The sequence below is a fragment of the Sardina pilchardus genome, chromosome 15 (genome assembly GCF_963854185.1).
Source record: "Sardina pilchardus chromosome 15, fSarPil1.1, whole genome shotgun sequence".
In the NCBI taxonomy this organism is placed as follows: domain Eukaryota; kingdom Metazoa; phylum Chordata; class Actinopteri; order Clupeiformes; family Clupeidae; genus Sardina; species Sardina pilchardus.
In genome coordinates this window covers 23,130,052-23,145,905 of record NC_085008.1, presented here as the reverse complement: position 1 = coordinate 23,145,905, position 15,854 = coordinate 23,130,052, and the positions used below count along the sequence as shown (strand labels likewise).

Sequence of the window (15,854 nt, the reverse complement as noted above, 5' to 3'; positions counted from 1 at the left end):
ATAGGGGGAGGGTGACTGACAAGAGACAATCTCAGGTTCAGATTGTCCAAAACAGCAGCACCTATGTCCAAACATATGGTTTTCTAAAAGTTACATTATAAGTCCATCAAGATGACATGCCACCTATATGGAATGATTGATAGATAAATAAGTGTGATTTAACAGATAGCACTGAAGTGACATTAATGCTGAAGGCTAGATTTTGTCATGAAGGAACTGCCCAGAATAATACTTATTTAAATGAAGAAAGGCTGTTAACTCTCCATTCAGCCTTTACTTTGTGCTAATAGTTTAGTGTTCTCAATAATAATAAAAAAGCTTTGGAATCTCATCTGTTTGGATCTCTCATCGGTTTGATTTTCCCTCTGATCTGCATTGACAGCTGTGATACAGCTTTCTCAGTCATGTCCAATAAACAGAACACCAAAGGTGAACTCCAGTGAATGTATAGCAGCATTTGGAATGATCAAGAGCATATAAATATAAGTAGTCAACTCTCAGTATAAGTTTTATATTTTTACTTCAAATTTAAAATCATGTTTTTGTTCTGTCCATTTAGGACTGTCCTTTTTAGACATATACAAATTTGTCCATATAGCAAAATGTGAAGAAAGTGGGTCTGAATACACTCTGAATTCACTGATGCAAAAGGAGGTTAAAGGTTGGGGGTGAAACCTAATGAACTGGTGGATAAAGAATTAAAAATCTCATATAATCCAAAAGGGTCCGCATTATGAAATATCACAGCATCATACTGCATGACCATACTATCTGGCTGAGCTTTCCATGAACATAAAAATCACAGTTAATGATTCATGAAAGAGCTCAAATCCATGTATCTATAGAATATGCGATTTAAAATCCATTCGTTTATCCTTTTATTTATTGTAGCAACATTATTCATTTTGCTTCTTCATTCACACCTATCTAAAGCACTCAAGCGAGATGACCCCATCCAGAGAAGGCCCTTTGGTGAAACAGCCACTCTACTCCATGCCCTAATAAATCAGATTGTGTAATCTCTCCTAATTACAAAGATTTGCTTAAAGTAATAAAATTAATCCCCACCGATGAGACCCCCTACCTCTAACTCTCTGGTCTCCCACGTAGCTGCTATCTGTGAGGGATAAATTCTAGGGTGTTTAAATAGCGCTACTTTGACTCTTTGGGTCATTTAGAAAGCAGCCCCCCAAGACTAACGTCAAGGGCAACAACGCAGAAACCTAGTTGGCCGCTATCTTGGACAGTTGTAGAAAAATATAGAGAGAATTTCCACTACTGAGAGGGTGTCAGAACCTGAAGATGACTTACAGGCAGTTTTCAATGGCTTGAATTTGGAGGTCAGATTACAGCATCTTGCCTGAACCAAATTGACTGAGACAGCGGCAAGGTTCAAGTGCATCAGCAGAGTGACAACAGTAAGCCTTCATTTAATTGTCCGTCAAAGGCAGAGAGGCTGCTTCTCAAAACTCAGGTGTTACTCTCCTGCCGGTGAGACCACGCTTATTGGACTTCAGTCAGGTCTTCACTTTTGTTTGGCAGTGCACACATTTGGATCATGGAGGAAAACGGCATCAATACCGAATCGCGGGGGCTCTTAGGATTACGCTTTACTATTGACTATCTGCTGTTCAACAAAGGCACCAAGACTGAGTGGGAGGGTTCAGAGATGGACGAAGACTCCCCCAACGCCCAGGACAGTCACAGGGAGGAGACCCCTCGAGATGAGGAAGAGTGCCCAAAAAGTTCAACCCCAGAGGTGGGGACAGATGCATCCGAGGAGGACAACGATGAGGAGAGGGTCAAAGGTGAAGGGGCAGAAGGCAGTGACGGCCAAGAGGACAAGCCCACCCAGTCCTACATTGCACTGATCTCAATGGCCATTCTGGCTTCGGAAGAGAAGAAGCTTTTGTTGTGTGACATCTACCAGTGGATCATGGATCACTATCCTTATTTCAAGAACAAGGTAAGGCCAGGCGAATATGAAGGCGGCAATGAAATGAGTTGAATTGATATTAATGCACATAATTTCATCAGCTAAGTGTTGCAAGTGGACCAGTGATGAGCGCTGGAGTAATAGAATACACTAGTGTATTAGTAATAAAGAGTATAGATAAATAGTAGACATACAGAATGATAATGACATGAACATCCTCTTTATGCGAAATTCACCCTGCACTTTAAATTCATTTGGTTACTGTAAATGCAGGCACAAAAATCATATATGGGTATAATATGTTTTATTGTTAGGGAACAGAGTGATCTTGTTGTTGGGTGGTTTATTGACCTACACTCTTGTTAATCCAGTTGATAGGGCATACTGGTAACCTGTTCTATACCAGGACGTTAAACTAAGTCCTTAATTGTTGTAACAAGTGATTTACCTTGAGGGATTAAGGTAGGGTAACATGATTGAGAGTAATGAGGAATATTTAGCCAACAGGCTGTCAACTGAATTGTGTGCATTCTATTGTGAGCGTGACCTTTTGGTGCTTAATTTGTGTTTCCTAGAAACACCCAAGAAAGCACTATTACGTTTGAATTATGATACCTTAAGTGACGATGTGTTCATTCTCTTACAGGACAAAAATTGGAGGAACAGTGTCCGACACAACCTCTCCCTGAACGAATGTTTCATCAAGGCAGGGCGCAGTGAAAACGGCAAAGGCCACTTCTGGGCCATCCATCCGGCTAACTACCAGGACTTCTCCAAAGGGGAATACCACCGGCGTCGGGCTCGCCGGCGGATGCGCCGAGTGGTTGGGCAGCTCCCATACCCCCTCATGTCCCCTTATCACCCCCTCCATCGGCTCAAGGGGGCACCGTGCTGGTGTTGCCCCCCGAACCACCAGCTGCCCTACTTGCCTCCTGGGATCTACTGGGGATGGGCCGCCTTGCAGGCTCGACGCAACACCACCCACCACGCTCTGTTATAGGCTATTTATCTATCACATGCAGGTCAATAGTCTCTTCTATAACTCAAAACAAACTTGTATTAAAAAAAACACAAATGCACCCTATGCACATTTTAAACACAATGTCATGTGATCCTGCACAAAAGTTCTGCTTTATATCTTGACGGGCATGATTGTGCATGAGCACAAGCCCCTGTAAATATATTTGTTTGTATGTTTAATGGGAACCTGAGCTGAAATTCTATTTAACAATGCAATATTTTTATTGAAAGATTTCAAAATATGTCAAATGCTGTCTCTCCACTGATCCAAAGACTTTGTTCTTTATCATATTAGATTTATTATTATTTGAATCAATGAACGAATGAATGAATACAATTGCACAATTTGTACTGAAAAATGTTTTTTTTTATATAAATTGCAAATCAGTTTACACACACTTTAAGTTAAGAAAATACCCCGAGATGTCAGTGAATAAAACTGCATTCATCATTATCATGTTCACAAGCATTCCAATAAACTTACAGATTCATCTATACTATGTGCTTCAATTGTGTTTGTGTGTGTATGTATAGTGTTTGTGCCTGTGTGTGTGTGTGTGTGTGTGTGTGTGTTCATGTATGTGTGTTCACATGTGCTTGCGTGCGCGTGCGCACGCGTGTGTGTATGTGTGTGTTCATGTGTGTACATACACATCATTAAAAGTGAACACATCCTCCTGGCAGGGCCCACTTATGGTGCTAATTAATCATGGTTGTCAGGAGGCCAAATCTTCCGCAGTAAGACCACAAGGCAGGCTGTCCAAAGCTGACTCAGGGGATAAGAAAGAGGATAATCCTGGAAATCTTCAAGTAGTTTCGAAAAATAGGAAGCTTATCACACAGCGTAATCTGGTAACCGCTCCTCGAGAGAGGACTCAGGCCGCGTAGGCTGTAACGACAGGAGGGGAAGCCATACGGCAACGGATGAGTGCAGCTTGATTAGGCCATCAAATGGGATGAGTGACAACAGTAAATTCAAATATACTGTATATATATATATATTTTTAATTTGAGTGGATACAGTAACTTGTCAAATGGAAGTGTTGACACAGGAGAATAAACACAAAGCAGAAGACAAACTTGAATTATTATCTCAGTGAGATGTGAAGGGGGGATATGGAAAGAAATGAATGCTTGAGATTAATACACATCAGTTTTAAATCCACACAATAAACAAGACAAGGAATAGACAATGTGCTTTAAATAGGCCCCAGACTCTTTCAGAGTATTGTCTACCATGCATGTAAACAAACTCTTTTATATTTCCCCATGTAAAGTAAATGATACTGTATGTCCTCTCTTTTTTCATTGAGAGCCTTATTACTGAGAGGAAAATGGGGGTTCACATGTATTTAAGGATCAATATCATTTTGACATGACATTACTGTGCCGGAATAAAAAGAAGTGAGATAAACCACTGACCATAAATATTTTGAAAATGAGACTACTTTTTCAGCTAAATGTAGCATGTGGTTAAATATTATTTACAACCAGACAACGCTCAACATATTTAGAAAGCCCAATTCTGTGGAGGGTAATCAGACTGGGAGCTAGATTTTGTCTGTGTATTTGCTAAGATTGAGCTTAATAAAATGAGTACACATGTACTTGTTCATGGGAAAAAGATTAAATTAAATAAGACTAAATATTTAATTTTATTTAACACTTGTCTCCATGTGACAATTAGAGCAATAAGAAATCCATGTAATTATTTTTTTCTTCACCAAATCTCTGTATCCATTCAGGAAAACCTAATTGGTCCACTAATTTGTTTAATTCCCATGAATTGCACTCTGCATTAAATCCTCTTCAATTCGCCAGCTTTAGGGTTTTAATTCTGTTGCATATGTTTGCCGTATGCTGGTAGGAAACAAGGCACAGAACGAGCTGAGTTCAGCATGTGTGATTAGGCACACACACACACACACACACACACACACACACACACACACACACACACACACACACACTCTCACACATGCATGTGCACACACTCCGCACACACACAATCGAAAAGGCATCACCCACCTACACACAAGCACAAGCACATGCACACACACACGCTCGCACACACACACACACACACACACACACACACACACAAACACACACACACACACGCGTGCACACACACACACACACACACACACACACACACACACACAAACGCACACACACACATATAAATACACTCTTGAATTAAGAACAAAAATTTTACACTCTTATATGTACTTGAGGGATATAGCTAAATTAAAAGCTGAACCTCTGCTTCAAGTGGGATCGAGCCATGCAATTAGTCAAACACCACCTCCCATCCCACACATCTCAGCGCAGTGCTTATCTTCACTTGGTTATTAAACATGAAATAATTAGCGTTAATCAATCACTAAGGGTCCTCCAACTTTAGACCTTTGTGGCTTAAGTGTGGAAACAGTGGGAGGTTTGTAGGGTTTTGTGTTTTATCTTCTTAATCTAATAGGATAGGCGGAAAGGGGGCAGGGGGGCCGAGATTAGAGCCGGGAGCCAGCGCCAGATTAACGGAGAGTGAGGCAAGGCAACGGGTCGTGCTGTGAGGGCAACCAAAACATTCTGTCCTTGTTTTAGTACAGTGACACATTCCACGGCTGATTTCTTATCTTGTGAGCAAAAAGCACGTCCTGTCCATGCGGTGCACCTTCCACCAGGAGCCTCGGGTCCATTGAGTGTGTTTTCAGTTCCAGTGTGCATGTTTTTTTTTTTTAATTTATTTTGATTAATTTATTTTTATTTTTTTAAGAAAAATACCACAAATAAAGCAGGTGCAATTATAAGGACATTCACTTTGTGGTAGATAGTAGTCATCCTTGGTAAATTTGAAAAAAAAAAAAAACCCATTCACAGTATTGAAATAAATCTCAAGTCTCAGAACACTGTCTGGCAAACCTAGCATACTGAGCTGTTTTGGCAGAGATGGTGATGATGTGGTGTTATCTGCTTGGGTCAATTGGGTATGATGGCATAGCAAATGACTTTGTTAAGCCTAGAGAGGACTAGCTTTCTGTGGTCCTCATAGACTCTATTGAGCAGATGATTAAAATGAGACATCTTTCCTTGGTGTCTTTAATGACATGCCTTTTCTTTGCGTAATTGACAATACATTAAGTAGGATGTGTAACATAACCTACTTACCACACTGAACACCAGGACACCAGAGAGCAGGGATACTTAGCCTACTCGAGGTTTGCATTAGCAATAGCGAAGTTGGGTCAAAGGAATTTAAAGGCCTCGGGATTTGGGAGGAGGTCCAATAATGCCAGATCAATAATCATGAATGTGAAGCGAGGCGCGATATTCCTGTATGCAATAATTTGCCTCCCTGTGTAGCGCTGACATCTTTGAAGGCATGTTTTAGTGTCTGCCTTTTCATATGCAACTGTCCTCCCGGAGGTACGCTGTTTGATCTTTGCCTCAAACCCCTCAACTCTCCCCAGGGCGATGTTGACCTGTTGATTGGCAGCTGGGCTCAAACGTATGGTAGAACGAAGCATCGACCGTCAATCCCGAGAGCAAGGTGACGACGAATTGAGGAGGCTGGCAGTCCTCAATTTTTAGTCAGATCACTCTACTGCCACTAGATGGCGCAAGACACAAATGAACTGGCCATGGGGGTCCAGTGCCGTTTCAGTCGGTATCAATTTCAATCGAACTCTATGCGTATTTGTTACGGTCAGTTAACAGCCTCATCCATTATGCTGCAAACTGGAGGGAATATTATGAGAGAAGCGTTTCATCAAAATGTCAAAATCGGTTCTTTCATCAGATCAGCCAAGACTTGGGGAACGTTTTGGGCTCTTTGTCATTCTCAAGCTTGTCTGGTGACAGTAAAGGCAGATGAGGAGGCAGCAGCCTGCACACATCTGCAGTGGTGTGATATACACTCTCTGCTCTCGCATGGACAGGGCTCTGATGCTGTCCGGAGCCCTTTCTCTCTCTCTCTTTCCTCCAGAGACGGTGTGGTTTCCATGGAGATGGCTCCTCGGACCAGGCCAGAAGTGATCCTCTCTGACCCCAGAGAGTGACCTTTGCCCCATAGGCCATGGCCAGGGTCAAGAGGTCAGCAGTGGCCGGAGGGCAATAAGAGCACTTTCATGATTGGCTCTGGGGTTCGGCCACTGCGCTGCCCACTCCTAGGCAGTGTCGTCCATATTTCCTGCAGCTTGTCTTTGTGTAGAAGCACTAACAGAACACCTGACGTGTGTGCGACCAGGAAAAATACGACACTAACGACTTATTCTGATTAAACAGATTAGCCAGAATGAAGGGACATAACACACACAGTGCTCTCATAATATGTTGTAGATCATCATATTTTTTACATCCCGTTTCAAAAGAAAACGAGGAGGAGATATCTTATTATGTGTTATTGTTTTGGTCATTTTCTACCAGGGTGATCTTGACAAAGGCAACCAGGGAAAATATATGCATGTATGTGTCTAGGTGTGTGCGCATGTATGTGAACATGCAAAGAGGGAGAGAGAAGGGGGAAGGGGCCACCCACCATTGCGTTAGTTACCGAGAATAACTATGAAAATCGTGGGCACTAAAACACTCACGTGATCACGTACCCCTCTCTTCTACATCCAAGTCATTTATTCCCCAGCTGATAGGTTGTCAATATTGATTTATTAATTTAATGGCTCGAGCCTGATAAAAGGTACTATGCATAGATAGTGCACTAAGGAACGCATTAAGGATGAAGATTATGGGCGGCCGTGTGACAGAGGGAAAGGGTTAATTGTGTGCAGGAGAGGAGAAAGTCACACAGAGAGAAAATGCGGCAGAGCAACGAAGGGGCCGTATAGTGCACAGAGATGGATTGAAATACTGTACGCTTGTATGTAACGCACGAATACCTGCAGAGACGTGCACTTTATAATGCAGTCGTTTTTTCTGCATTAAGCCACAATGCACAGCACCTGGGGGGGGGGGGGGAATGCACGTACATGGAGATCTATGGGTTGCATTAGCCCGAGCAGCATTTATTCTGAAATAAATAAGCAAACAGAACATCAGCATGTGGAGGAAAGACAAACACGCATATATCCTCACCCTCCTTGACCTTTTCCCACACTTCTTTGAAATGCTAATGAGAAGGTAATAAAACACCAGAGACTGTACACACTCCCACTAACAACCCAGATCCCCACCCCCCCCCTCCCCCACCACCACCCCCAAGTCCTGGGCGCTCTCCTTGCCATTACATAACGTCCGTGGAAGAGGCTAAAAGGTATTTTAACAGGACCCCGCGACCCCTGACCTCCTTACCTTCCTCTGCTAACCCTAACCTTCTGACCCCACTTAAATAAGCAACTGACAGCTCGGCCCCTCAACCTCTACACCTTAGTTGTTTGCAACTAAAACCTTCCATAATTTTACTTCATTAAACATACAATTATGCGGAAATATCGCACTATATATAGGCTATAGTAGATCTGATCTTGCATAAGGAAGATATTGTGTTGGCTCTACATTACTCTTTTATTTACTGTACCCTTTCATAATTCAGCTTCAACACACCGATGTGCATATTTGTAACTATATCTGACCCCCATGGCCATGATTTACAGTAAGAGATTTGGTCTTACAGCAAGGGACTAGTGACAATAATATCTCAGTCTCAACCTTTATGCCTTGCTTGTTTGTAAAACCTTCCATAATTACATTACAATTTCTCTTTATCAAAACATTCAACTAGGCATACAGTATATCTGACCACATATCTGTATTTGACCTCTACAATGTTAAAAGACATACTAATTTATCAACGGTGCATATATTATATAGGGTGGTGGTGGACGTAGTGTTTTTTATGATTAACATGCATGCATTAGAAGGGGCTCGTTATGCTCTTGAGGCTGATTTTCTGAACGGTGTAAGTAACCTGACTCACCCCCAGCCCCCGAACACACACACACACACACACACACACACACACACACACAACGCAGCTTACATCAAGCCGTACTCTGTGGCACACAAAGATTTATTCGGTGTGGTCGTCCGCCTGGTGAAGGCGCCTTGCCTTTGCCTTCAGGGAGCTGTAGCTTTGAGCTGACAAGGGGCCAGGGGAATGGAGTGGGAAAACGTCAGGAGGACAGAGGGAGAGGAGGAGAGAGAGAGAGAGAGACAGAGAGAGAGATAAAGAGAGAGATAGAGAGAGAAAGTGAGAGAGAGAGGGAGAGATGATGGACGGAGGCTAAGAGGTGTCAAGACGAGACGCGAGGAGAGGAGGACTGGAGTGGAAAGGGAAGGAGTGGCGAGGAGAAAAGAGAAGAGAAGAGGAGAGGAGAGGAGAGGAGAGGAGAGAGCTCAAGGACTCTTAAGAGTGAAGTCGGCCCGGCACTCTCTAGCCCTCTCCACTGATTAGCCAACACAGCCCTCCACTTAAACGGCACCCTTCACTTACACACTTGCCACGCTTATACTGTGATGGCCCACACACTGACACCAGGATGTGTCGGGCGGCCGCTAGAAGAGCCCTTTGTTGTGTGGCGTCTCTCACATCAGACTTGATGTGAAGTGGAAGACAGATGTGGTGATATAGAAGTGAGATGTATGGTTCACACACACATTGCTTTGACCAGAGGTCTTCTCTTTTTTACACCACCATACATTGACATATATATATATAGTAGAGATACATTTAATCTGATAAAGACATGAACGACTTTAATAGTATTATTATTATTTTTTCATTAGAGACAAATTTATTTTTTCTAATGTATATTTACAAACTAAGAACAGCTGGATGAAGAAGAAAGACTCCGGACTGTACGGGCGAATCACACCACTGGCTTAAGGGCGAAATTGCATAAGCTCTGATTTGCATCCAGTCTCTGACTTCCTTCTCTCTCTGTCGTTATCCCTCTTCTTCACCTTTGGCCTCTGATTAATCCTGCTACGGTGAATGCATTTGCCTAATTTAGCTCCGCGACCTTTGACCCTCTAATATGATTTAGTGCATCTCTGAAAATGAACCCTACGGGGTCAGGAAATGGCGCCTAAGGAGCTGTCAAAGGATTAGAGCCGAGACATATTCTCCAACGTTTTCCGTATAAGTATCTGTAGCATTGGGCACACAAGGTACTCAGTCAACATTAGTTGTTCCAAGGTACTGTTCTTCGTGGGTCACTGACCACTCAGAGAGTTTCTGGGGACGGAATTTACTGCAGATGGCAGACCTGATGATAACAACTATTCATCACCCCCACCCCCACCCTTTTACATGTGAGATGTGAGGTGGAAGAATGGAAAGATATGGAAAAAGATGGATGCAGATAACAAAGCAGGGATGAAGCGGAGGTGGTGCGGAGGTTGTTGGGGTGTGGAGTGGAGTGGAGGCCGACTAGCCCCTACTCTAGGCGCCACTCCACACTGTTGTTTTATTAGCCCCTGTTAGACGGCAGTTCGGCCTCAACTGTAAACACACACAACGGGCTTAATTAAGAATTTTTGAACGGGGAGACAGTCGAGTCCGGAAACATTAGGGAGGCGCAACTGGGCGCCATAAAGATTGATGGAGACAAAGAGGACGACGGAGACAGACTGAGTTAAGCGGTGGAGAGGAGGCAGGGAAGAGGGGGGTGGGGTGGGGGGGTGGTGGTGTAAAGCATCTCGGGGGCATATTCTTGTGTTGCTCTGCACAGTGCGTGGAGATAGGCCTGGACAGATAGGGCAAGAGATTTTTAATGCCCCTAACAGCCCTGGTTGCATAGGGCAATAACAAGGACGAGATCCGCTCTAAAATGTTTGACATCCTGCACCGAGATCAATGGATTCCCAGCTTCACACATTAGCACAGCATACACACCTAGGCCGTCGTGTGCGCTGATGCTACCAGCACAGATAACACTCACATGCCCCCCTCCACTCAACATTAGGTGGCACAGAAACATATTGATCTTGTTCTGCATGGCACAAACATTTGAGCTCCATTTGCGGTTAATGCAGGTCCCCGGCATAATGGTTTGATTAAAAACACACAGAAAATCCCTGTCTTAGAGTTATTTTATCTGGGTAATGTGGTCATCGGCAATGATTCCGTGGCCGATGACAAAATCAATGTTTTATTCCACTTAGCACACAACATTACTAATGGTAAACTTTCTTTTTTTCTTTTCAGATCGGATGCACTCCCCAAGGAGCAGTAAGAGCAGCATGGCTGTACACATGTACTCACAACTCAGAAAACAAATAAGCTGAGAGAACATTATGATATGCTGTTAAAAGATAAAACATTTTTAAAAACAGCTGCAATTAATGGCTGCCTCCAAACGACGGCCTACTTTCAGTCGACAGTGTTCCAGGGTGACGAGTAAACTATGAGGAGCCCAAAGGACTCCCAATTATCTCAGGTTTCTCTGTCAAAAGCAAGGAATTGAGTGGGGTTTGAAGGACAACACTTATGAACACACTCCACTTTATAGCCTCTTAGCTCGAGTTCTCCAAGAGCCTCTCTGGACGTCAGGTTGTAACGGGCACAATCTCACCACTGACGACAAAAACATGAGCATCCTACACGTGCCTATATGAATTTATCAACACAATATCAACCACGGCACGTCTGAAGATGTGAAGAAATAAACACGAAAGAGGATTTCCTGGAAGATGTCATGAAGTAAAAGACAATAAAAAAATTGGACATGTCGGTTTACCAGTCCTGTCTATTGGACGAGATCTCACAAATGCTCCAGTAAGCAAGGTAATGACCAGGTCTTCAAGCTACACAATGCAAAAAAAGCACTCACTCCCTTTTCAAAGAGAGTATTTGTCATTTTCAGAATAAAGGATTTCAAAAATATATCCCTCAGCCAACCCCCACCCAATCCTCCCCTGTTCTCACTCTCAATTCCCCACTCTCCAGTTCCGATCAATAGAATATCGATCAGCTCTCTCCATGTCCATTATACAGAAGTGACAAAATAGCCTAAAACTGTTGCAGCAAATAGCATACCGCGTGTGTATTTGCAAATGTATAATGTGTGCGATTAATAAACAACACCCATGCAGGGATGAGGAAGGGAGGGGGGGGAGTTAAGCATTCAACACAAAGGCAAATTGCGTTAGACTGTGAGACATTACCGTTCCAGGCATCTCAAAATAAAATATCTTGAATTAGCCTTTGCACAATGGAGAGGGTGAAATTCACTGAGTGGTTTCCTGAAATGCTGTTCTCTCTCTCTCTCTCTCTCTCTCTCTCTCTCTCTCTCTCTCTCTCTCTCTCTCTCTCTCTCTCTCTCTCTCTCTCTCTTTCCCCCCCTGTACATCTCTCTCTATTTCACTTTTTCTTTTTCTTTCCTTCTCTCTCACTCCCTCCTTTTTCTTACCATAGACAATGCTACGGGCAAAATCAATACTTTTTTTTTAAAGAAAAAGGCAGTATTTTTAGCTTCTTATGATCGTGGCTTCTGGATGAAAACATGTGAGGGAGAGAAAGCTGCGGGAGCGTAGGCCAGAGCCGCGCTGGATGGAGGGAACAGACACACACAGACAAAGGAAGAGAGTGAGAGAGAGAGAGAGAGAGAGAGAGAGAGAGAGAGAGAGAGAGAGAGCTGAAGGCAAGCAGTGGAGATAGCCTAATGGAGATGAATAAAACGAGGGCGGTGATAAGATAGAACAACTTAAAGACGATGGATAGAGAGACAAGTAGCCATTTCAGGACACTGAAAAACGAGAGCTTGTGTGTATTCCTTAGAGCAGGGGTTCTCAATGTTTTTGGTTCCAAGGACCCCTTTTAGGGGATAACATTTTTCGAGGACCCCCTTGTAACTGTAACAGTTAACCATTCGTATTCTCTGAAGTTGTGGCCGGGTCCACTATCCCAAGTTATTGTGGTTAGGACCAAATAGACACAATTTGCTTGTTTTATGGGTGAAAAGAGCATCATCTTTTTAAAATGTTAACTTTATAATTTCAAGCAAATTATTTCGCGGACCCCTTGGCTATGGGTCACGGACCCCAAGGGGTCCCCGGACCCCACTTTGAGAACCACTGCCTTAGAGAGAGTGAGACAACGTAACTCAGTGCCATAAACAGTTACTTTATATGGATTTATAAAAAGTATTGTCAAACCATTATCATTATCAACAACAATAGCCAGTCAAATAATGACGATTTTACGTTGTCCATTCAAATACTGAAAATATAGGGCAGCAAGCTTCACACCGTTTCATTCAACTATGAGTCACAGAATTTGATCTTTCAAGTAAAAAAAACAAAAACCCTTCTTAGTCTGTGTGCTTGCATTCCCTCCCTCTGATTTAACTCTGTCTACTTCATGAATAAAAGCTATCTATCAGTCAGAGAGGTGCACTTGTCCCACACTGTGTGTGTATTTAACTGTAACTCCCTGACGCTATGACCACAGAAGCCTCTCACTCCACCCTGCTGCCAACGAGATTCTGATTGACTCCTCTCTCAGGTCTCCGAGACAGTTCACGTCCATTTTGCTGTTAGCCTGTCCAAAATCCCCCCATCACTATTGGTCAACAGGCCCCCTGTTGATCAAACAGCAGGGCGTCCCATTGGCCGGGAGAGCTCAAGGGAAAGGTAAGAATTGATTTATTTGTGGTATTAGGAAATCAATTAATCCCTATTCTGTGTGCCAGCACAGATAGAACACTGTGTCTTGTTTGGAACGGCTTGATTCTGCATGGCCTAGATAAGGCTTGCACATCTCAACAGCATGGTGGCCCAAGGGCAGCTGATTCAAATTTGATCATAAGAAATAGATATAAAAAATGACACAGTATATGCTATTGATAAAAGTTTCCAATTATTTAGACATGTTTCCATTAAGAGGAAGAAGAAATCAACTTCGTCACTCATCTGTGTTTATAAGGTATCTTCAACAGAGAAGTTAATATTACATGTAATGTGAAATTAATATCTCTAGTATTATCTATATTAATTATCCAATCAAAACTAAGAGAGAGATGCATCTGTGTCTGTAAGAGATAGAAAAACATGTTCAGGTAGCACGTGAAAAATAAATAAATAAATAAATAAAGACTCTAAAACTCAGAGGGGGGCGGAAATGTTTTCTGTCGCCCCTCTTACGGAAAAGGACAGAAAAAAAATAGTGGGGAGACGGTGGGTAGCCAGCTCGGCCAAGTGCTAATTCCTACTTTTCAGTTTAAATAAAGATCGGAGCTGGATAAAAGCCATTAAGGGAGAAATCAGACAGGGCCATGCTATGTAGGACAAGGGCTGACTGCGGGGAGGTGAGTGGGGGGATCAATAGGCAGTCGATACTCTCAACACCAGGCTCCACACAGACACATGGAGGGTTGGAGGAGGGGTGGGGGGATGGAGTGATGGTGGTGGAGGGGGGGGTGGGAGGGGGGGGGGTGTAGTGATCGGGTGGTGTGCATCTGGCCGGGATTGTGGACTTCAGCACCCGTGGAAAGGGAAAGGGTGTGAAACGTGCTATTAAAAACGACTTCATCAGCGGGGCAACACTACAACGCCTGCCTGCGCCCAACATTTGAATGGGCACCTCGATTGAGGCTATTGACGAAACGCGAAGGTGGACCGATCGACTGAATGAATTTTCTCGGGTGCTGTGGAGATAGCAACAGACTGAGGGGCTGAAATGATAGCTTGTGATCAGCCAAACGAGTGGGAAGATTTTTAGAAAAAAAGAAAAATATACATACAGTCTCATATGAACTGTCTGCACAGGGCTTCCACTGTCTTCGCCTTTCTTTGACTCTTCCTAGGTCACCCTCCCTCCTTGCTCTCTCTCTCTCTCTCTCTCTCTCTCTCTCTCTCTCTGTCTCTGAAGAATTGATCGACTATGCCTTCTCAATCCATCTCTCCCTCTGTCGCCTAGCAACACCAGTGCTCCATTGAGTGCGGAGGTTGGGATATATGTACAAACACAAACACACACACACACACACACACACACACACACACACACACACACACACACACACACACACACACACACACACACACACACACACAGCCTAGAAATATAGCCTATACGCATATGCAGTCACATACTTGTACTCAGACCCAGCCACACTCAGACACACACACACAAACACACACACACACACACACACACACACACACACACACACACACACACACACACACACACACACACACACACACAAAGCCTAAACGCTCTTTTCACACATGGGATAACATGGCAATACTGTGAAATAAAAAGTCCCCGAAGACATGTTGTTGACACACAGAATACACGCGTTGTACACAGAGAGAAAGCATTGATGAAACATGTACTCTGAGCACATAGGTGACAGTGTCATCAATAAAATCTTACCAAATGAAATTTAAAGCTATCTAACACGAAATAGCTGCTACACTCTGATTACAAAATTAGTCCACAATTGTGGTTAAATCTCAAGAACAGTTAAGTACTTACAACACTCACTACAAAGAAATGTACCTAGCTGAATATTCCATATTTGCACAAATGTTGACAAAGGCAATTACAAAGAACAGAAATTACTTTTTCAAGGTTAATGGGCACATCTGTGTATTACATTACATTTGGCTGATGCTTTTTAACCAAAGTGATTTACAACATTTTAAGCTTTTTAAAGCAATTCTAACAAATGGTATTAATGGTATCTTGTGCCAACCTGTACTGCAGAGATCACATTTCTGCCTCTTTGTATTGGGAACTGTTCCGTTTGTCTCTGAAAAGAGCAGTTATCAGAAGTTATCAGAAGGCAAAACACTTTTAGAATCAGACAGTGCTGTCAATGTCTTACTACACCAAATAAAATTCACCTTATGAAAGTGATGCTATTTGTGAAATTCAAACCACCAGTCCTATTCTGCACAGCTGAAACAAAATCACCATCACCAAACTTGAATGCAA

The 15,854-nt window shown here is 43.0% G+C and overlaps 1 protein-coding gene across 1 annotated transcript; it reads left to right on the top strand.

The window, feature by feature from the left end:
* The first annotated feature begins 1,558 nt into the window (after positions 1 to 1,558).
* Positions 1,559 to 2,936, top strand: foxq2 (forkhead box Q2). The gene is made up of 2 exons (XM_062555305.1): positions 1,559 to 1,966; positions 2,583 to 2,936. Exons 1-2 carry the CDS (start codon positions 1,559 to 1,561, stop codon positions 2,934 to 2,936), a joined length of 762 nt encoding a protein of 253 aa, XP_062411289.1.
* The last annotated feature ends 12,918 nt before the right edge of the window (positions 2,937 to 15,854 follow it).

Coding starts and splice junctions, on each gene's coding strand:
- foxq2 (XM_062555305.1), top strand. CDS start 1,559: ATGGAGGAAAACGGCATCAATACCGAATCGCGGGGGCTCTTAGGATTA. Junction 1,967..2,582: donor ATCCTTATTTCAAGAACAAG/GTAAGGCCAGGC, acceptor ATTCTCTTACAG/GACAAAAATTGGAGGAACAG.